Genomic DNA, 22,424 nt, shown 5'->3' with positions numbered 1-22,424 from the left:
GACACCAGTGATCTAACCAAGCACTCACCTCCACAGCAAATTATAGCAGCCACAAAAAGGGAAATGTCACTGTCATCCAGCTCCAGTGCGTTGAACTTCATGGCGAAATCAAACTTGGGTTCCATGATGTCACAGAATGGTTTTCTCAGGTTTTTCAGGAATTCCCGCGTTATAAAGCCATTGCCATATGCCACCAGCATTCCATCTTTGTTCATCAGGGAGGACAGCATTGTGAATATGGCCTCATAAACGCCATATTTGAGCAAAGTGACTTGGTCATTCAAGTCCAAGTTTGCAAAGCCTGGGATGGCCTTGGCAAACTCCGTCAGCTCCGTGACGGTCTCCACTGACATGCACTGGCAGCAGTGGAAGATGCGGACCTCGGCCTCCTTGTTCTGGATGCCGTTGGCCACCATCTTGGCCACAAGCGTCTTCTCAGCCATGCACAACGTCTCCATGTCATGGATGACAAAAGGCTGAAAAGAAAGACACTAAAGTCAGGCAGGCAAGTTATGACAAGCTATCCAAGTGCTAAGTGATGGTGTAACTAAGTGCTCTTAGTTACAGTAAACTGATGAGGAGCTACTGTGTCCAAGACACCACGCCAGGTGCTACGGAGAGTTTAAAGTACAGTTGATAGTCCTCAGTCTTAAGAAAACTCCAAAATTAGCTGGAAAAAATATGACATTAATAGGGAACAAAAACATAACTCAGTAAGATGGTAACTGTCATCGCCTGACATTGGGTAGGGATTTCACTGGTAAGAAACTGAAGTACTGAGTTTTATAATATTCCCTGAACTCCTAAGTTCTATTGCAGCAGCGTCAAGGAATTACGCTAATTCTTAATTTTACCATTTTATGAACTCTAAAGGTAACCATCATTATTCAACACTGTTGAATGATAAATTTGGCATTTAATTGTATACTAGTAGAAAGTTGAATCTGGGTAGAAATAACAAATGAGCATTGTTAAACTCTTTAGGGCTGGAGTGGCTTCTGCCTCAGAGTTCCCTTGTTCCTCGCAGTCCGTAAGACTGTTTCACCGCGGCGGGTTGCGCTGTGGACCGAGGCTGGAACCTCCTGCTCTCTCCCTCCATGTTGCCATACCACTTGGATCTACAAAGATGCTGGTGGTTTCAGCTATGCCACTACTAGGCATGTATCCAAAGGAAATTAAATCAGCATGTCCAAGGACACTTGCATTGCCGTATTTATTACAACACTATTCACAACAGCCAAGATACGGGATCAGCCAAGGTGTCCATCGACAGATGAATGAATAAAGAAAATGTGGTATATCCATGTAATGGAATATCATTCAGTGAGAGGGAGAGTGAACGCCCATCATTTGCAGCAACATGGCGATCATTATACTAAGGGAGTGAGCCAGACACAGAAAGACGAATCCTGCATGTTCCCACGTGGAAGCTGAAAGAGTTGATCTCAGAGAAGCAGAGAGTAGCCCAGTGGCTACCAGAGGCTGGGGACAGCAGGGGGAGGGCCACAGAGGGAGTTCTGATTCCAGGTGTCGAAGTTCAGCCAGCGAGAGGGAGGGGTCAGGGTTCTGCTGCACTGTTGTCTGCAGCTCTTGTCACACATTTGGTGACGAGTTAGAGGGGAGGAGTTCGAGGGCCCTAACACAATGGACGATACCAGCTAAGCAGATGAGAGTGCTGAGTACTCTGACCGGATCATCATACATTCTGTGCAGGTGCTGAATCATCAAACTGTACTCCATGAATATGTGCAGTTTTAAGAAGAAGTTCACAGAGTTCCAGCGGTGGAAGCAGAGATAGTTAGCCATGTTATCTGCATGGGGTTAAACGTCTGGTGGGGCTGAGAACAGGCATGAGCCAGCCGCTAGCCAAAATTCACATCTGTGTGCCGAGCAGAAGAAACAATGGCACCTGAGGAATCTGACTTACAGCACGCACGCACGCAGGCACACACGCCACGTCACTAAGGAAGTGGTGGCAGGCATTGTTTCTGGTCCCTCCTGGCACACTGAAGCGCAGAGCAGAAGCACCTCAGTACACCGCTGACTCCACACCAGGCCCCGCGGCCTGATGTGCTCCCCATTTCTGGGCTGTCAAGAGCACTGCCAGGAGCCGCATTGTTAAACCTCAGTGAGGGCTGCTGGGTGTGCTGTATGGCACACCTGGACGGGCTGGGCGCAGGGCTGCCTGTGGTTCAAGCAGAACTGGAATTTATAGCATAGCGCTGGACAAAACCTGCTTCCACCTTGAGGAAAGGTGGCCCTAACCATGACCTGTGAGTGAGAACATTCTCAGCACAAAATTCAAAGCAGCCAGGTGCAGTGGTGCACACCTTTCATCCCAGCTACCCAGGAGACTGAGGCAGGAGGACCACGAGTGTGAGACCAACCTGGGTCACTCGGCAAGACCCCGTCTCAAAAACCAAAAAAATGAAAGCCAACTTTCCAAATATCTAAAATCTGAATAAGGATGACAAAACAGTCTCTTTCCAAAGACTTTAAACAAAGGCCGGATGGGTGCGCGCCATGGCTCACACCTGTAATCCCAGTGACTCAGGAGGCTGAGGCAGGAGGATCACACGTTTGGGGCCAGCCCGAGCAACCTAATGAAATCCTATCTCGAAAAAATAAAAAAGGGCTAGGGATGCGATTCAGTGGTAAAATGCCTCTAGGTTCAGTCCCCAGTATTGGAAGAAAAAAAAAAAATCAGACCAGATAACCATTGTTTTGGAAAAAATTTGGGCACAGTTATGCTTCACACCAAAAACTGAAGCACAGATTTAAATAATGAACCTTCACAGGGTGGACAAGAGAAACACAGTGGGCCCTCTGTATCTGTGGGTCTGCATTCTGCATGCAGATTCCAACAACCAACCTTGGATCAAAAAAAATTTTTTTTAAATTGTGTCTGTATATGTACAAGCTTTTCTTCCTTTTGGCAATGCTGGGGATGGAACTCAGGGCCTTGTCCATGCTAGTCAAGTGCTTTGTCACTGAGCTACACCCTCAACCCCAGCCATTTATTTTCTTGTCATCAGACCCTAAATGATATGGCATAACAACTACTTCCACGGCATTTACACTGTATCAGGCATTAGAAATCCTTTAGAGATGATCCGAAGTATACAGGAGTATGTGCCTAAGTTGTCTGCAAATTCTACCAGATCTTAAATAAGGGTCTCGGGCACCCCTGGATTTTAGCATCCATGGGCTTGCTGGACCCAGTCAGTCCTCCACAAATACAGAGGAAAGACTGTATTTTTGAAGGATAAATGGGAATATTCTCTCAATTACAGAAAAATACACCAGTAGGCCACTTTGACTTTATTCAAATAATTGTCTTTTTCTTTCATTTTTCTTTTGGTGGCCCTGGAGCTTGAACCCTGGGTCTCATGCATGCTAGGGAAGCACTCTACCATGGAGCTGCATCCCTGGCCCATAATTATTTTTTTCTAAAGTACATTCAGCAAATATAAAGGTGATGAATAAGTAAAGTAGTTCTATGGTTTAAAAAAATTAGAGAAATACTGAGTGAAGTACTGGGACTGCCAAGTCTTGACCATGGCAAACATGTACCATGACTTCCAGAATGAGGCTAGGGTGAGTGGAGGCTGGAGTCCAAGCTTGGGTGATGGGGAGGAGGAGGATAGAGACTATTTTTTAGTGGGTAGAGCATCTCATAGGACCAACGAAAGCCCAGCTACACAACTTTTGTGATCTGAGGTAGCAGAGTAAAAATGTGGGCCCTCACTGAGAAGGGATCAAGACTTCTCAGACAGGGCTGGGGTCGCGGCTCGGGTGGAGCACTGCCCTGCACATTCGAGGCACTGGGTTCCATCCTTAGCACCACATCGAAGTAAATAATAAAATAAAGCTATAAAATAAAATTATACATGAAAGATGACCACAGTCAGCCCTGGAGAGTGAAGCCAGAAAGTAAAGCCAGCCCTGGACCAGCACTGTGTGGAACAGACGGTCGTGAATGGAGAATGGAGACACAAGCTAATGCTGTCTTGATATGTTTTTATAATACCATCACTTGGCTTCTAGAAAGCAGGCCTCAGTTTACAGCGAAATTGGAAACCATTTGAATGGAAAAACCAGTGCTAACATTGAGAAACAAACTTGGGAAGAGAAACTGTGCTGAAACTCACTTGAAAATCTGCCAAGCTGTATTGATAAACATTTTGTAAGGTGCTCTTTAAAATCCATGCATCTTTTGCTTTAACTCTGAAATGAGATTTTTTTTTTTTTGTATGAGAGACTGAACCCAGGGGCACTTACCATGGGGCCACAGTCCCAGTTCCCTCAACACCTTTTTTCTTTTTTTTTTGTTTTGAGACAGGGTCTCGCTAAGTCCTTAGGGCCTCTCTAAGTTGCTGAGGCTGGCTCTGAACTTTCCATCCTCCTGCTTCAGCCTCCTGAGCAGCTGGGATTACGGGGGTGTGCCACTGTGCCTAGCTGTAATGTGCTTTTTATACCGAAGTCTGAGTAGGAATAGATCCAACATTACAGCCTGTCATTTCAATAAAGCACACTGTAGATTTTGGACAGCAGGAGACGGAAAGTGCCAATTTCCCCTAAATTACTCTGTGGCAAGACCAGAAAGTGCCCCTACTTGACCCAGCATTGTCCTTGCTCACACATGTCTGGGTTCCATGGTGCCCAAAGACAGCACTCACAAGAACGAATTTCTGAAGTGTACTTAGACATTGAAAAGTTAGGCCACTCTGGTCTGTTAGGAAAAAATTAAATGTGAATCCTTGGTAGAACTGCTTGGGGTGAAACAGAAGCTCTTGGTTATGCTTTCCTATAAATTTCCATACACAGTGTAAAACATCAGAGTTTTCAATAGGAAGATGCCTTAAGTGGAAGGTTCTGGTGTTCATTAGATTGAAACGCAACAGTACTGGGCTGAGGTGCAGGTAAGTGGCACGTGTGAGGTCCTGGGTTCCAGCCCCAGCACTCAAAAAAAAAAAAGTACTGGTACATTATCATCGCCTCATACTACGCATTTCCAGTCTAAGTACTTATGCAGAGGGGTTGTCTGGTTGGTTTCACCACTTTTCAGAAGGTGCAGCCAGCTCCCCAAACCTAGGCAGGTGTGTGCGCGTGTGTGCGCATGCGTGCCTGAGTGTGCGCGTGCAGCAGCTCACTAGCAGGCACGCGCCCGTGAGCAGCAGGAGGTGGGCCGCTGCCCCAAGCCTCCTCGTCCCCCTCGTCCTCTCACATCCCGCAGCCGCCTGGGATCTTAGAAGCTGCTGGAATGCCACGGAGGAGACCCTTGTTCCCTCTAGCCCCTCGGCCCTCAAGTCAAGGGGCAACGAGTTTCCCTCCACTCTGGGCCCCTTGCTAAGGGTCCTAACCATTTTCTGGTCCAGGGATCTGAAACCTCAGGGGCTGAAACCAGTCCCAGGTCCAGACAGTAGCAGAAGTTCTCACGGAACTTCTCATCCCCTTCCCTCAGCTAACACCCACCTTTCCCCAGAGCAGGGTGGCCTCCCCGCAGCCGCCGCCCGCTGCCAGCAGCAGGGGCTGTGCTCAGTGACTGGTCTTCACAGATGCACACAGGTGCTGAGTCCCGTTTCTAGAAAACCAGAGGGTGCCTTTAACGTGCAATCCGTCCAGCACCTACACGTCCCCATTAAGTTTGGAATGCTTTAGGGCCAAGTGCTGGTCAGAGCTTAGGAGTGAGCCCGTGGCTGCTCTTGCCCCAGCAGCTCTGCAGGAAAGCGAGGCGGCCTGCACCGACGGCCCAGTGCCCACCTTTCCCGGCACACAAGTGGTGTTTGTCCTGGTTGTGCAAGCTAGTCAGTGGCTGGTCTAACTCATCGCTCCTCTTGAAGCGGAAGCAGAAACGAAGGCCGCCGAGGGCTTCAGGCCTGAGGCTGGCGAGCCTCTCTCCTGCTCCGCTGGAGCCGGAGGGCAGCGGTGAGGTCGTCTCGAGAAGGAACCTGACCAAGCAGGGACAGGGTGAGTGTCTGCTCTCCCCAGCAGAGTTCCCGCCAACAGATGGAACTACTTTCTAAATCACAAGACAGAGACTGTGGCCTCCCAGCCTCTGGCAGGGACAAAACCAGAACTCTGGGAAGAAACTCAGCTTTGTGTCCTGGTGGAGGGCACCCTGCCAGTCAGGCCTCTCCCAGGCTGGGCGCAGATGGAGGCGTGGAGGAGCCTCACATTGGAGGCACGGAGCTCCGGGAAGCCTGCCAGCAGCTGGGCAGGAGGGCAGTGGCTAGGCTCCAACATGCAGGACCCACGGTGGGAGGCGACCCTGGTCTGGAGCTGACAGTATGGTCAAGTGCAACCAGTGACCCACAGCTGGATATTGCTTCTAAGCTGGCCATGGAGGTGTGTGGGCAGGAGCAGGCCTCTGGCTCTTTGCCAGTGAACCCCAATCTAGACCGTAACCTAGTGTGTCTTTCCTGTGTCAGTGTCCTCGAGTTCGACTGCCCCAACTCTGGCCGAGGGCAAGGGAATTCCTCATGGAACTTGGGATCTCAGTGGAGAGGTGCAGAGGAAACCATGGATCAAATTAGTAAGTATCAAGGATCAGTATTTTGTTAAGAGTAAAAGCGACTTTTATGTTTGCTTTAAATTCTTAAAATTCAAGGGAGAAATGTAAGATAACAAATGTAAGTTTCCGTCCTCCTAATCTGGGGCTCTCTCAGTCATCTCTGGGACAGAAATGCAAAGTTAAAGGCTACTACCTCCACTTCATCCTGCGATCCAGAAAGGGGCCACCTGTTGTGGTGTTTGCTGGAAACTTCTAACATCTCTCATCCTATTTAATTGGAAATTGCACTGAAGAATTAAAAGACTCAGTAAAAGAGAAGTTTGGCTTGTTCATGAAAGTAAGCAGCTTGTGAAATCCTTTATTTTACTGTGACTAAACATTCCAGTTTGTAATTCCCTATGAGGAATGTTTCAAGGTATTCATTAGCACAAACCAAACCTGTCATACTGTGCTCACAGGGCAGAATGACGTGTGCACCCCCTGGGACCAGCCCCCTGTGGAGGCTGCTGGTGTGCCATTCCTGACATGGAGACGGGGGTGGGGGCAGGATCATCTTAGCTGTCCCTGAGAAGGTCCAGAACTATCCACAAAGTCAGTCAAGTTTCTGTTAACAAATGGGTCTTTCTAGGGCTTCCTCACTTCAGGGAGGGAAGGCAGGAGGTGTTGGGTTGAGGGAAGGTGGAGGCTAGTGGGGCCAGTTTTAGGGGAAAAGATGCAAGAGCATATTTTGAATGAGAAGTAGACAGGAGTAGAAAATGTTCATTTTCTGGCCTTAAATAGGGATTTTTAAAAAAATGCATGTAAGAAACAGCCCTGGGCAGGCATGGTGGAGCACACCTGTAATTCTAGCAACTCAGGAGGCTGAGGGAGGAGGATCACAAGTCTGAGGCCAGCCTGGGGTGCCCCGGTAAGCTGCATGTCAGTCTGGGAATGAACTGTCCACATTTCCCCTCTTTTCATTTGCCTTTGGGATAAATACCATTTTCCCAACACTCAGGTTTCCTGGGTCCTCCCCACGCGCCGGTCAAGGCGTTGCCAGGGGAACGCTTGAGACTACCAAAGGGCAGCAAGGGCACCTACTGGGTTGTGTCCGGTCTTTCCCGCGAGGATGACCCGGGCTTTGACCTTGCTCATGTGAAAGTTCCTCAGGTAGGCCTCGTAGATCCTCTTGGCGAGAGACCTGAGGTCTGCGGTCGCGGAGTCTGCCGCTTCATGCTCACAGGTGAGGATCTCCGCCTTCAGCTTCGCTTTCTCAGATCTCGGCATTCGTCCAAAACGAATTGCTGGGGTGGGGTGGGGAGTGGGACAACAGGAAAGGAACAGAGTGAGCAATGCGGGGAGAAAGGCAGGCCAGCATCAGCGAGGAGGGAGGGGCCAGCAGCTCCAGGTGTTGCCCGTGAAGGGGACGCAGCGGCCCAGCCCGCTGCCACTGCCCCATGGCCTCTCACCAGGGAGAGAGAAAACCACCAGCCTCCAGAATTCTAGCTTTTTTTTTTTTTTTTTTAAATAATAGGGTTCAAATAAAAGCTAACACCATCTCTCGTGGCATCCGCAGGACTGCCGAGTGTCCTTGGGTGGAGTGACCTTCATGGTGGGGGCGAAGGCGAGCTGGCAGAGGAGCCTGGGGGCCTTCCCTCTGCACAGAGTCGGCGCCCACACGAGCCACTCCTTTAAACCTACCCTCACGTGGGAGCGCTGTTGAGACGGCCCCTGGCTGAAGCTGAACACCATGAGACCCGTGGCATGGCACATGCCCAGTGGGAGAGGCCCTCCTGCCACCCTGGTGAGACCACGCCTTGCCACGCGGGGCTCCAGGACCCCTGGGGCGCCCGCCCAGCACCGCTCCACACGCCTACTTTCTCAGGCCTGCTGGGCACAGGATGGCTCAGGCCTGTGTGTTCCCGCACACCCCGCAACACCTAGTCCATTCCCACCGGGGAATGGAGCGCTGTGCAGCAGCCTTACCTACCGTTGTGCGACATCCCGACCGACAGGCACTTGTGGAAGCGGCAGTACTGGCACTTGTTCCGATTCTTCTTCTGAATCTTGCAGCTGCGGTCACACTTGTCGTACACCAGCTTCAGCCGGATGGTCCTCCGGAAGAAACCCTGCGAGGCGAGTGCCAGGTGCGTTAAGGAGGTGGCCCCCGAGCTGCACACCCCGCCCTGCGCCCGGTCTCCTTTTAGAGGAGCTATGTTTAGAGACGGTCTTCTTAGAAGTCTCCCACAACTGGGGCAGACGGAAACATTTAGATTTGCATTGAACTTGAAATGAAAAAGAATAAACAAGACAGAATTCAAAGTGACTTGAAAATGTCCCCACGGGACTGGGGGGTCCGGGGCAGCTTTCCAGTCGCTCAGCCCTGCTCCATGGACACACAAGGCACCGCTCCCTCCAGGTCTGTTCACACTGTGAGCGCCTACGCTCCTAAGAGAGATTAACTCTAGGAGAAAAACCACACAATGAAAGGAAGACAGACACTTGTAAACTCTTGTCTTGATTCATAAAAACACTTCAACTTCCTCAGTAAGAAACGATCCTACTCCTGAGTCCCAAAAGTGCCAGAACTAAGCAGAAGCAGTCCAGCCGTGGCCTGAGGCCACAGGTGGCTTGTGTGGAAGCACAGATCTGAAAACTTGGGAAGGGGTTTATTTTGGGTTTGGGCCCTTTTCTTCTGGCTGCTGCTAGGTTGTCTGTCCCTATGGCTGATGCTGGTTTCCCTGAACTGTGTGGGAGGGTCCAGCAACTCCCTGGGGAACAGGAGGGGAGGCTGATGTCTTCCCTGACCTCCTTAGACAGACAGATAAAGCGGAACGGTGAGAGAAGGTGTGGGACTCTAAAAGGAAGCGGGCAGAAAGCTCTGGTGTCTGTGACACCCTGGCTCTGTGGCCTGTTCTCCCTTGGACTGGGCCTGAGACCAGGCCTGGCTCGGGGCAGAACATCAGTATTTCAAGAATGCAGGTCCAGGGGAGGCCACGACATCTCCCAAAGGTCAGCAGACACTCCAGCACATGTGGTGAAGGGGGACTTCTGTCTTTAACCAAACGGGAAGCCATCTAGAGCTCCCGTACATCAGGTGCGCAGAGTACCGAACCTGAGACTCCCAAAAGGGTGCGATGCTTCAGCAGACCTGCAGGATGTGGCAGGGAAGGGTCCTTCTGGAAGGGCTACTGGTCCAGGGACAGGATGCTGGACCACAGGGCCTGCCTCATGTTCTCCTGGCCCTGGTCATGTCCGTCTGGCTGAGATATCCATAGGGTACAGGGATATCCAAGGGAGAGGTTGCCCACGTGCAGGGGGGAACTGCCAGGGGCTCAGGAGCAGTGGCAGAGGAGCTGACCCCAGGAACTGTCCTCCTGGGTCAGGCCTGAGCAGAACACTGGACTCCTGGGATTGCCAGCCCCTCACCTGCTACACAGGAGCAAAAGCCTTACCTGGCCTAACCTGAGGGTCAACAGGTAAGTGGGCAGACACATTCCACATTAAAGTTGATTTTCTTTTCAAGGACACACTTATCTCAGTTATTTATAAACTACAGTAGAGCAATCTGTCCTGGACTCTCTGAAAAGAGAAGTCAACCTGTCACCAGGGTCACCCTCCGTGCCTTTCTGCACATCTCTCAGCACAGACGTCTATGTCTGAGACAGAATCAGGCCACCCTTGTCCTTGCCCAGTGCCACTGTACCTTGCAGCCTTCACAGGCGTGGACCCCATAGTGGTAGCCTGAGGCCTTGTCCCCACAGATCCTACACTCAATGTTCAGTGTACCACTGGGAGATTCATCCACGCTGCCAGGAACCACAGGGTAACTAACCGAAGAGGGACTGGAAGCTGGAGAGAGGGTGTCTGCAGAAAGAAGAAAGCGTGTGAACCTTCCGGGTGTCACGCCCTGTGGAAGCCGGCTCTTCTGCAGCTGAGACACTCCGTGTTGTGGCGTAAGCTCAGGCAGCCATCCATCCTGAGCTGGCCCTGCGCTGGGCCACACCCTTCTCTGCCCCCTGAGGACCACGGTGCTGGGCCCAGAAGCCGCTGTGCTCTTGCTGGCACCTGCTGAACTGTGCCCTGGGCTGCAGAGCGGCACGGTGGCCTGCTGGGCCTCCCCCTGCAGAACTCCTTCCTGCCAGTTCTTCTGGAACTGTTAATGTAGGAAACGGGAGCGGAACACAGGATAAAAACCCACTCAGGCAGTACCAAGAACATAACCCACAGGAGACAAATGAAGTAAGCTGGAATTTATGAAACCAAAAACTTCTGTTAAGAAAATGAAAAACGAACCACAGTCCGGGAGAAAGTATTTGCAAATCCCTCTGAGAAGAGACTTATATAGCCAAGATACACAGAGAAGTCGTAAGACTCAGAAACAAGAAAGCAAGCAGCTCAATTAAAATGGGCAGAAGAGGGCTGGGGCTGGGGCTCGGTGGTAGAGCACTTGCCTAGCAAGTGTGAGGCACTGGGTTCGGGTCTCAGCACCACGTAGAAATAAATAAAGGTCTATTGACAACTGAAAAAATATTAAAAAAAAGAACCAGCAAAAGATCTGAAGAGACACTTCATCAAAGAAGCTGGACGGGTGCCAGTGAGCACATGAAGGGAGGCTTCACGGCACCTGCCACGGGGGCCGGGGGCCAAGCAGCCACGTGCCTCGCCACACACCCACCAGGCCGACGGAGACTCTAGAAGCCTAACAACGGTGAGCCCTGGCGAGGACTGGAGCAGCGGGTGCCGCTCACTGCGGGGTGGCCTGGAGGAGGCTAGGGCAGCTGGGCAGTTCTCTGCAAGGCCAAGCGGTCTTACAGTGGGAACGGCACTTCTAGGTACTCGCCCAACCGATTTGGAAAGCGTGTCCACACAGAGAACCACACATGAATGTATTTATTTTATGTTATGTTTTCACTACTGGGGAGGCAAATGCTCTGCCACTACATCTCCAGCCCCTTTACTTTTTTTTGAGACAGGGTCTCACTAAGTTGCTTAGGCTGGTCTGGAACTTGTGATCTTCCTGCCTCAGCCCCACAAGTACCTAGGATTTAGGCAGGTGCCACCATGCCTGGCTAGCTTTATTTTTTTTATTTTTATTTTTATTTTTTAGTTGTAAATGGACACAGTACCTTTATTTTATTTATTTTTATGTGGTGCTGAGGATTGAACCCAGTGCCTCACACATGCTAGACAAGCGCTCTACCAATGAGCCACAATCACAGCCCCTGGCTAGCTTTATTCTTAATTCCAAAAATGGGAAGCAACCAAGATGTCCTTCAACAGGTGAAGAGGTATACTGCGGTACCTCCATACGACGGAACACTGTTCGTGTAAAAAGACAGGCGCTATGCCATCGTGGGAAGACGCGGGTGCACGATGTCAAGTGAAAGAGGCAGTGCGCAAAGCCCACGTTCTCTGTGATTCCAGGCACGTGGCACCTGGAAGAGGTCACACTACGGTGATGGTGAAAGATCAGCTGCTGGCATGCAGCTGGGAGGCAGGGTTGCGCAGGTGGAGCGCAGGGGCTCACGAGTGTGCACGCCAAACCTGCAGAACTTGACGGTCAGAGCAAACTTAAGGTATGTACATAAAGCAGCCCAGGAGTCTGGACCCCAGCATGGCGTTCAGAAGTGAGGAAGGGACCTCACTGGCTGTGCTCGTAAGAAGCCGCCTTCCTGAAGGAGGCAGGGGAAAGAAAAGGAGCGCTGTCTGTGCCGGTCTGCGCAGCGCTGGGCTCTGCCCGACAGAGGGTCTCCCCAGGAGTGCAGGTCAGCACCTGAGGACGTTGTGCCGGCAGGCCGGACATGGGCAATAGGAGGCGGGTGGAGGGCGGGAGCCAGGTTTCTCTCTGCAGGAGTGTGAGGAACAGGCCGGCAAGGGGAGGGACGGGATGATCCCTGTGGTGACGGAGCTGTGCCTGAACTCACTTTAGCTTGACACAGATGGGTGGGGGATTGGCAGACACGTGTGTGCACACGTGTGCTTGTGAATATGCTTACATGTATTAGCAGGGATGGGTGCATATGGAAAGTCTTGCAGATTCACGTGTGTATGTGTGCTAGTGTACACAGGTACACACGTCCTTGCTGTCAGCTGAGAAAGCCTAGAAGATACTGCATCACAACCTGACATGCCCAGAGCCAACAGCACCTGGGACTCAGCGGGGCTGGGCATGGGCCTCCTCCCACAGTGGAGAGTCCAAGAATTTGTGGGACATCAGTATAGTGCCCTACTCAAAGGGTTTTGCCTCAGCAGTGCGGCAAATTTACCTCTAAAATAAGAACTGCTATGGTCCTGGCCAACAAATCTTAAAACTAGGTCTGAAAGGATCAAACGTTTTCCAAGGAACTCAATCGCACCTCAGAAAAAAACTTAGGAATATTTATAGGAATATAAAAGTATCCACCACCCAACAAAGTTCACCATATGTGGAATCCAATAAAAAAATTACAAGACATACAAAGAGTCAGAAAAATATGGCCCAGGATGAGAAAAATCAATGCACTGGAAGAAGTAATACCAGGATAGAATTCCTAGGCAAGACGGCAATCATACTCCAAATGTTCAAAAATCCGGCTCCAAGCCTGAGTGCGAGGCCAGGAGAAGGTGGAAGAAGAACAGAACCAAGACATCCACGTGGGGACACACTAGGTGACACCACACAAGAAAAGGCCAGCCAACTTGAAGACGCAGCCACGCACACTTCAACAACAAAGGTCACAGGAAGACTCTTCAGACCCAGAGGCTGGTGATTCCTAACCAGCAGATCGCAGTACAAGTAACACCACCGGAAATCCCAAGGCAGAAGGGAAATGAAGCCGGATGGAAATCTGGCTTTGCATAAAGCATACAGAGGGCCAGGGAGGTTAGTCATACGGGTACTGCAAATCACTTTCCTTCTATTTAAGTGTCCTGAAAAGATAACTGGCCACTCGAAGTGGCACACCAGGTGTGCTGTGGTGTCTGTAACACAGGTGGAAGTAAAGTCATCTGAAACAATGCCACAGGCGTAGGGAAGCAGAGAGGAAGCCTGCGCCCGTCGGCAGGTCCTCGCGGCGTCCGCCCGTCAAGCAGCGTTGGACCGTCTCCTGGAGGCAACCTGAGAGGTGAAGATGCGGCGCGAGACCTGGGCCACCACCAGGATAACAGAACCAGGAGCGCAGGGAACATGCAGTGAAGAAGACAAGTGGAAATTTGCAAAAATACTCAGCTAAGCCAAGAAAAAATAAAAAAAATAAAAAAAAAAAAAGGGAAAAGAGGGGAAGGGGAACACAGTGCAGACAGGCCAAAAAAGGACAAATTGCAAGAGTAGATTTAAATCCAATCCATCACAGGAAGACACGAATATGTTAAAAGAAAAACATATAGCGTGTTAACAATGGTCAGGAGAAAGCTGCAGCGGCTACGGTAGTGTCAAAGCAGAAGAAAGAAGTTACCAGGGATAAAGCAGGTCCCTCGAGAGACCAGCCCATCGGGAAGACACAGTAATGCTAAAGGGTTACGCACCTACGAACACTGTTCCAAAACATGAAGCAAAGACTGGTAGGACTGAAAGGAGAGACGGGCGATCCGGACCAGACTGGGAGGGGTCAGCAGCCCTCTCTTGATTGCTGGCCGCATCGGCTGAGGGCCACGGAGATAACACTAATGGACAAGAGCATCCGACTGGCATCCTTGGGACCCTTCCCCAGCAACTGAGAGCACACGTCCTTCTCCAGGGCATGTGGGAAATTTACAAGGCCAGACCACACCCTGGACATAGGACAGCTCTTCACAAATTCAAAAGGATTTAAGGCGTCCGAAGTATGTCCTCTGACCACTATGGGACTAAATTTGAAATCGATAACAGAAACATATTAGGAAAATCCTCAAATATTTGGAAATTCAAAAATAAACTTTAATTAACCTATAGAGTCAAGAAAAACACCAAAGGGGCAGTTACAAGGTATTCTGAACTGAATGAAAAGATCACCTATTAACTTTTTTTTTTTTTTTTTGCGGTGCTGGGGATTGAACCCAGGGCCTTGTGCTTGCGAGGTAAGCACTCTACCAACTGAGCTATCTCCCCAGCCCACCTATTAACATTTGTGACTTGATGACAAAGGAGAACTCGGCTAGAAATGTACAGTGCTAAAAGCCTAATTATAAAAGGACAAAAGTCTCAAGTCAACAACTTCTAAAGCTACAAAGAAGAGAGGAAGCGAGAGCCAACTTCAGGAGAAGAAAGAAAATGGCAGAGACTATAGTGGGAACAAAGAACAGAAATGCAAAACCACAAAAACAATGAAACCCACAGCCGGGTTTTTGAGAAGAGTAATAAATTCACGAGCATCTAGCTAGATGGATGAGGAAAGAGAGGGAGGAGATGCAATTTTAAATATCAGAAATTATATCAAAATATTGAATCATATTTATCAGACAGGCAATATCTCATAGATTCTAAAGAAATCAAAGATCATGCAGGAACAGCATGAACAACTTCATGCCAATAAGCTCAACGATTTGGATGAAGTGGACACACTCCTAGAAAGACACAATCACCAAACCTTATTCGAGAAGAGGGAGAGAATCTGAAGGGCCCTCCAACTGCTGAAGATCCTAAACAGGTAGGCAGAAGAGTTGTCCCACAGAGAGTTCCAGACCAGGTGGCTTTGTCTGTGACGTCTCCACACATATAAGGACAGCAAAGAGTTCTGCAGAAGCCCTTCCACAGAATCTAAGAGGAGGGTGTTGCTCATTCCACTAGGCAAGGCAATCAAGAACCAGAAAAAGACATTGCAAGAAAAGAAAACTAGAGTCAATATTCCTGCAAGGAACATGGGTGCAAACATTCTTATCACAATGTTAGCAAATTAAATCCAATTATATATAAAGAGGGAAATACATCGGTTATAATGTGAGTAGTATTTTCAGTGGGAATGCAAGGTTGGTTTAATGTTTGAAAAAGGTAATTCATCATGTTGACAAACTAAAAAAGAAACACCTTTTGATCACCTTACCAGATGCATAAAAACATTTCCCAAACCCAACATTGATTCCTATAAAAACTCACAGCAAACTAGCATGGAAGGGAACTTCCTCACCCTGCGAAAAGGGCATTTGAGAAAAACTAGCTAACATCACACCCAGGGATGAAGACTGATATTTTCCCCTAAACCAGGAATAAGGTGAGGATGTTTTGCCACTTCTATTTAACTTTGTCCTGAAATTCTAACCAGGCTAATAACATAAGAAAAATAAGCAAAAGACATCCAGCTTGAAGAAGCAGCAGCAAAATTGTCTTAATGTCAGATGGTATGATTATCTATGTAAAAATCCTAAAGAATCTATAAAAAATTTACTAGAACTAACTAGTGACTTTAGCCAGGGTGCAGGATTCTAGATCAATATCTAAAGAACACTTGCATTTCTATATATGTACACAATTAGAAATTAAAATATTAAAAAATGCTATTTACAATATGAAATAGAGATGTCCGACAAAAAATTTACAAGCTTGTATACTAGAAACTAAAAAATGTACTGAGAGATACTGAAGAAGACCTAGTAAATAAGAAATAATCACGTCTGTGGGTCCGAAGAGTCGACATTGGCAAGATGTGAGTTCTCCCTCCATAGACTACAGATTCAATGCAACCCCAATCAAAACCTCAGCAGGCTTTGAGGGTGGAGATTACAAACTGATTCGAAAATGTACATGGAAATGAAAAGGATAGAGGCTAAACAAAAAGTCTTTGAAAAAGAATAAAATCGGAGAACATATTTTAGGTGACTTCAGGACATTGTCCAAAGAAACAAACGAATCAGGGGAGCTGCACAGAGCTCAGAAATATAGGATCAACAATATGTGATCAATTGCTTTTAGATCAAAGTACAGGGAACTGTAGTGGGGACAGCAAACTTTTTAATTAACTGTGCCAGAATGAGTGCAAATGAAAAGGAAGGAAGGAAGGAAGAATGGAAGGAAGGAAGGAAGGAAGGAAGGAAGGAAGGAAGGAAGGAAGGAAGGAAGGAAAGAATGAAGGAAGGGAGGGAGGGAGGAAGGAAGGGAGGGAGGGAGGAAGGAAGGGAGGGAGGGAGGGAGGGAGGGAGGAAGAAATGAAGGAAGGAAGGAAGGAAGGGAGGGAGGAAGAAAGGAAAGAAGGAAGGAAGGAAGGAAGACAGAAAGGAAGAGAAGGAAGGGAGAGAGGAAGAAAGAGAAAGAGAAGGAAGGAAGGAAGAAAGGAAGGAAAGAAGGGAGGAAGGATAGGAGGGAGGGAGGAAGAAAGGAAAGAAAGAGAAGAAAAGAAGGAAGGGAGGAAGGAAGAAAGAGAGAAGGAAGGAAGGGAGGGAGGGAGGGGGGAAGGATAGGAAGGAAGGAAAGGAAAGAAGGAAGGAAGGAAGGAAGGGAAGGATAGGAAGGAAAGAAGGAAGAAAGGGGAGGAAGGAAGGAAGGAAAAAGGGAGGAAGAAGGCAGGAAAGGAAAGAACAAAGGAAGGAAGAAAGAGAGAAGGAAGAAGGAAAGAAGGAAGAAAGAAAGAGAAGGAAGGAAGGAAGGAAGAAAGAAAAGAAAGCTTTTGATTAATATGCAAAAATTAAGTCAATGAATCTCAGGCTTAAGGGTAAAACCTAAAACTTTTAGATGTGACCATGGGTCAGGCAGATTTCTTAGCTATGACACAAAAAACATGACCTATGAAAGAAAATACCAGAAATAAAAATGGAAAGAAAATAAATTGGACTTCAACAGAAGGCAGCACTGCCTTTTGAAAGTTAACAGAAAGAAAAGGCACACCACAGACTGGAGAAAATATTTGTAAATCCCATATCTGATAAAGCAAATAAATAGGCAAATGACTTCCAATAGTCAATAGTAAGAAAAGAAACAATCAACTAAAAAATGGGCAAGATATTGGAATAAAAACTTCACCAAATAAGAGAGCAAAGAAGCACATAAAAAGATGTTAACATCATTTGGTGTCAGAGGAATGCACACTAAAACCACGGCGAGGAGATGCCATCTCACAGCTGGTACAGTGGTAAAATCTAAGACTGGCGCCACGTCTGCCCTCGAGCGTGCGGGGGAACCGGCACACGCTGCTCTGCTGGTGGGAATATAGAGCAAGCCAGCACTTCAGAAGAGACTCCAGCAGTTTCTTAAAGAGTTCCACAGACCCAAGTCGCAGCTTCCGCTCCCGGTATTTACCAAAGAGAAATGACAGCAGACGTCCACACAGCCTCGAAGTTCACAGCAGCCCCACGTGCAGAAAGTCGCAAACTGGAAATGACCCAAACCTTCATCAGCAGATGCTTGGACAAATAAGTCATGGCAGATCCGTGCAGCAGATAGAAAGAATGGACTTCCGGTAAGAGCAATAGGGCAGACGGGTCTTAAAGGAATTCTGCTGAGCCAAACCAGTCCGACTGGAAAGTATGATTCCATTTACATAAACTCCCAAAGACAGACTGACCTAGAACGATGGACCGGGTGGGTGCCCCGTGTGGGAGAAGAGGGCTCCAAAGGAGCACAAGTGACCTTCCGGGCTGATGGACAGGTCACTGTTTTGATTGCAATGATAGTTTCACGTGTGTGTGTGTGCGCGCGTGTGCGCGCATGCACACGCATGTGCACCTGATTGTATTCTTTAAATGTATGCAGTTTGTTGTAGTCAATGTATCAATAAAGCTGGGAAGAAAAAGGAAGCAGATACATGGCAGTGAGCCGGCCTCCCCCAACTGGTCTTTTAAGTACAGTTTAAAGTGAATACATTTTATATACAGTCCTTCTACATGAGCACTTTACAAAACTGCAGAAATATAGTCCAAAGGATCAGGTTAGATACAAAGATGAAGAATCTAATTCACAAAAAAGAAACCATCTTTAAGAACTGTGAGCAACAGCAGCAGGAGGAAGTGAGGCGGGAAGCAGACTGGGTCTCCCGCACCTACTACCCTAAGGGCCAGTCCAGGAATCAAGGCTGTATGTCTGGTACTCCTGGTGTGGTCGTTACTTCTAAGTTACATATTTAAAAAATTTTTTTTAAAAGTGTGTTATTAAGTTCCTTGGAGTTGGTTAAAAACAAATTTGGATCGCTGAGCCCGCCCCACCCCACCGAGGATGGAGGCCGGTAGCTGACCCCGCCCGCCTGCCCCCCTACCACTGAGCAACACTGCGCCTGCCTCCGTGCTGACTCATCACACCCTCGCTGGGCCTCCCCAGCTTCTTTGGAGGCTGGTACAGGCATCTTGAATTATTCCCGAGGGCATGGCAATCATCATTGGAAGGACAGCTCCCTTCCTGAGACACCTGAAGGTCCTTTGACAGGTACCTCTATTTACTCACGTCCATCCTACACCCTTCCCCATCCTCTTGTTCACAACGAGAAATACTGTAAATAGTAATCGAACTGATCCTGTTCATTACAATAATGTTAAAGTCAGTCTTTATAGGGGCTATCTGGTTCAAGGCTGCGTTTTCTCTGTATTGGGTGTGATTGGTATTGATCTCCCCTTCAAAGGAGAGGTAGTGGAAAACTGCAGGGTCATAATAAGCCTGCAAGGGGGGAAACCTCAGTATCTCTGATCTTCACAGCTAGAGGGGAATATATAGAAACAATATGAAAAATCAGGGGAAGAAAGTGTCCCTAACAAACCAAGATGCTATTGTGATAGACTCCAATGACAGCGTGGCAGTAGAAATGACAGAAAAGGAGTTTAGAATCTGCATACTTAAAATGATCAATGAAGCAAAAACGAGATAAGAGAGCAAATGCAGGCAATGCATGACCATTCCAGTAAACAGTTAAAAGAGCAAATGCAGGAAGCAAAAGAACACTTCAATAAAGAGAGAGAGATTCTGAAAAAAAAAACCAGACAGAAATACTTGAAATGAAAGAAATGATAAACCAAATTAAAAACTCAATAGAAAGCATCACCAACAATATAGATCTCATGGAAGACAGACTCTCAGACAATGAAGGCAAAATATTGAATCTTGAAAATAAAGCTGAACAAACTGAGAAGATGTAAAGAAATCATGAACGGAACCTCCAAGAATTATGGGATATCATGAAAAGATCGAATTTAAGAATTATTGGGATTGAGGAAGGCACAGAGATACAAACCAAAGGCATGAACAACCTGTTCAATGAAATAATGTCAGAAAATTTCCCAAACCTGAAAAATGAAATGGAAAATCAAATACAAGAGGCTTACAGAACACCAAATGCACAAAATCACAACAGATCCACACCAAGGCACATTATAATGAAAATGCCTCACATACAAAATAAAGACAGGATTTTAAAGACTGTGAGAGAAAAGTTTCAGATTACATATAGGGGGAAACCAATATGGATATTAGCAGATTTCTCAGCCCAGACTCTAAAAGCAAGAAGGGCCTAAAACAACATATTTCAAGCTCTGAAAGAACATGGTTGCCAACCAAGAATCCTATACCCAGAAAAACTAACCTTCAGATTTGACGATGAAATAAAATCCTTCCATGATAAACAAAAGTTAAAAGAATTTACAAATAGAAAGCCTGCACTACAGAACATTCTCAGCAAAATATTTCGTGAGGAGGAAATAAAAAACAACAATGTAGGTCTGCAAAGGGAGGAACTACCATAAAGGAAAAGCCAATCAAAGGAGAAAACAAGTCAAGTTAAAAAACAAAAATAAGACAAAATGACCAGGAATACAAATCATATCACAATAATAACCCTGAATGTCGAAGACCTAAACTCAATAATCAAAAGACACAGACTGGCAGATTGGATTAAAAAGAAGGGCCCAACAATATGCTGCCTTCCAGAGACTCATCTCATAGAAAAAGACATCCACAGACTAAAGGTGAAAGGATGGGGAAAAACCTACCACGCACATGGACTCAGTAGAAAAGCAGGGGGTCTCAATCCTCATATCAGATAAAGTGGACTTCAAGCCAAAGTTAGTCAGAAGGGATGAAGAAGGACATTTCATACTGCTTAGGGGAACCATAAATCAGGAAGACATAATGATTGTAAATTTTTATGCCCCAAACAATGGAGCATCTATGTATATCAAACAAACCCTTCTCAATATTAAGAATCAAATAAACCAAAACACATTAATAGTGGGGGACTTTAACACACTGCTCTCACCACTGGATAGATCCTCCAAACAAACACTGAACAAAGAAACTATAGATCTAAATAATACAACCAATGATATAGACTCAATGGATATTTACAGAGTATTTCATCCATCATCAAGCGAATATACTTTCTTTTCAGCAGCTCATGGATCCTTCTCCAAAATAGACCATATGCTATGCCACAAAGAAGCCATTAGTAAATACAAAAAATAGAGATCCTACCCTGTGTCCTATCAGACCATAATGGAATGCAATTAGAAATGAACAATAAAATAACAAACAAAAACTACTCCTACACCTGGAGACTAAATAATATGCTATTGAGTGATGCAATGATAAGAGAAGACATCAGGGAAGAAATAAAAAAAATTCTTAGAGGTAAACAAGAACAATGACAACATATTAAAATCTCTGGGACACTATGAAAGCAGTACTAAGAGGAAAGTTCATTACATCGAGCTTACACATTAAAAAAATTAAAAAGTCAACAACTAAATGACCTAATATTATATCTCAAAGCCCTAGAAAAAGAAGAACAGATCAACACCAAAAATAGAAGACAGGAAATAATAAAAATCAGAGCTGAAATCAATGGAATTGAAACAAGAGAAACAATTCAAAAAAATTGACAAAACAAAAAGTTGGTTCTTTGAAAAAGTAAACAAAATTGATAAACCCCTAGCCACACTAAAGAAGAGGAGAGAGAAAACTCAAATTACTAGAACTCGTGATGAAAAAGGAAAGATCACAACAGACACCACTGAAATACATAACATAATTAGAAGCTACTTTGAAAATCTATTCTCCAACAAAATAGAAAATATCAAAGACATTGACAAATTTTTAGAGACATATGATCCTCCCAAACTGAATCAGGAAGACATATACAATCTAAACAGATCAATTTCAAGCACCGAAATAGAAGAAGCCATCAAAAGCCTACCAACCAAGAAAAGTCCAGGACCAGATGGATTCTCAGTCCAATTCTGTAAGACCTTTAAAGAAGAACTGATACCAATGCTCCTCAAAGTATTCCAGGAAATAGAAAAGGAGGGAACCCTTCCAAATTCATTCTATGAGGCTAGTATCACTCTGATACCAAAACCAGGCAAAGACACATCAAGGAAAGAAAACTTTAGACCAATATCCCTGATGAACATAGATGCAAAAATCCTTAACAAAATACTGGCAAATCGCATACAATAACATATTAAAAAGTTAGTGCACCATGATCAAGTGGGGTTTATCCCAGGGATGCAAGGTTGGTTTAACCTGGAAATCAATAAATGTAATTCATCACATCAATAGGCTTAAAGTTAAGAATCACATAATTTATTTCAATAGATGCTGAGAAAGCATTTGATAAAATACAGCACCCCTTCATCCTTAAAACACTAGAAAAAAGAGGAATAGTAGGAAAATACCTCAACATTGTAAAGGCTGTCTATGCTAAGCCCACGGTCAACATCATTCTTAATGGAGAAAAACTGAAAGCATTCCCTCTAAAAACTGGAACAAGACAGGGATGCCCTCTTTCACCACTTCTATTCAACATCGTCCTTGAAACACTTGCCAGAGCAATTAGACAGACCAAAGAAAGGGGGACAAATAGAAAAAGAAGAACTCAAGTTGCCACTATTTGCTGATGACATGATCCTATATTTAGAAGATCCAAAAAACTCCACTAGAAAACTTCTAGAACTAATAAATGAATTCAGCAAAGTAACAGGACATAAAAGCAATACACGTAAATCATTAGATTTCTATTCAAAAGTGATGAATCCTCTGAAAGAGAAATTAGGAAAACCACTCCAT

General features: G+C 46.5%; 1 protein-coding gene across 6 annotated transcripts in view; it reads right to left on the bottom strand.

Annotated features, from left to right (window-relative positions):
- Positions 1-22,424, bottom strand: part of Ppara (peroxisome proliferator activated receptor alpha) — a 64,297-nt gene that overhangs the window by 6,406 nt on the left and 35,467 nt on the right. For all 6 annotated transcript variants that reach the window (XM_047547974.1, XM_047547970.1, XM_047547971.1 and 3 more), the window contains 4 exons: positions 10,200-10,360; positions 8,484-8,622; positions 7,595-7,797; positions 29-476 (listed from right to left, as the gene is read on the bottom strand). In XM_047547974.1, the coding sequence (XP_047403930.1) occupies positions 29-476; positions 7,595-7,797; positions 8,484-8,622; positions 10,200-10,360 (951 nt within the window). The remainder of the gene's footprint in view (positions 1-28; positions 477-7,594; positions 7,798-8,483; positions 8,623-10,199; positions 10,361-22,424) is intronic.

The sequence above is a fragment of the Sciurus carolinensis genome, chromosome 4 (genome assembly GCF_902686445.1).
Source record: "Sciurus carolinensis chromosome 4, mSciCar1.2, whole genome shotgun sequence".
NCBI classification, from domain to species: domain Eukaryota; kingdom Metazoa; phylum Chordata; class Mammalia; order Rodentia; family Sciuridae; genus Sciurus; species Sciurus carolinensis.
This window is presented reverse-complemented; position numbering and strand designations above follow the sequence as displayed.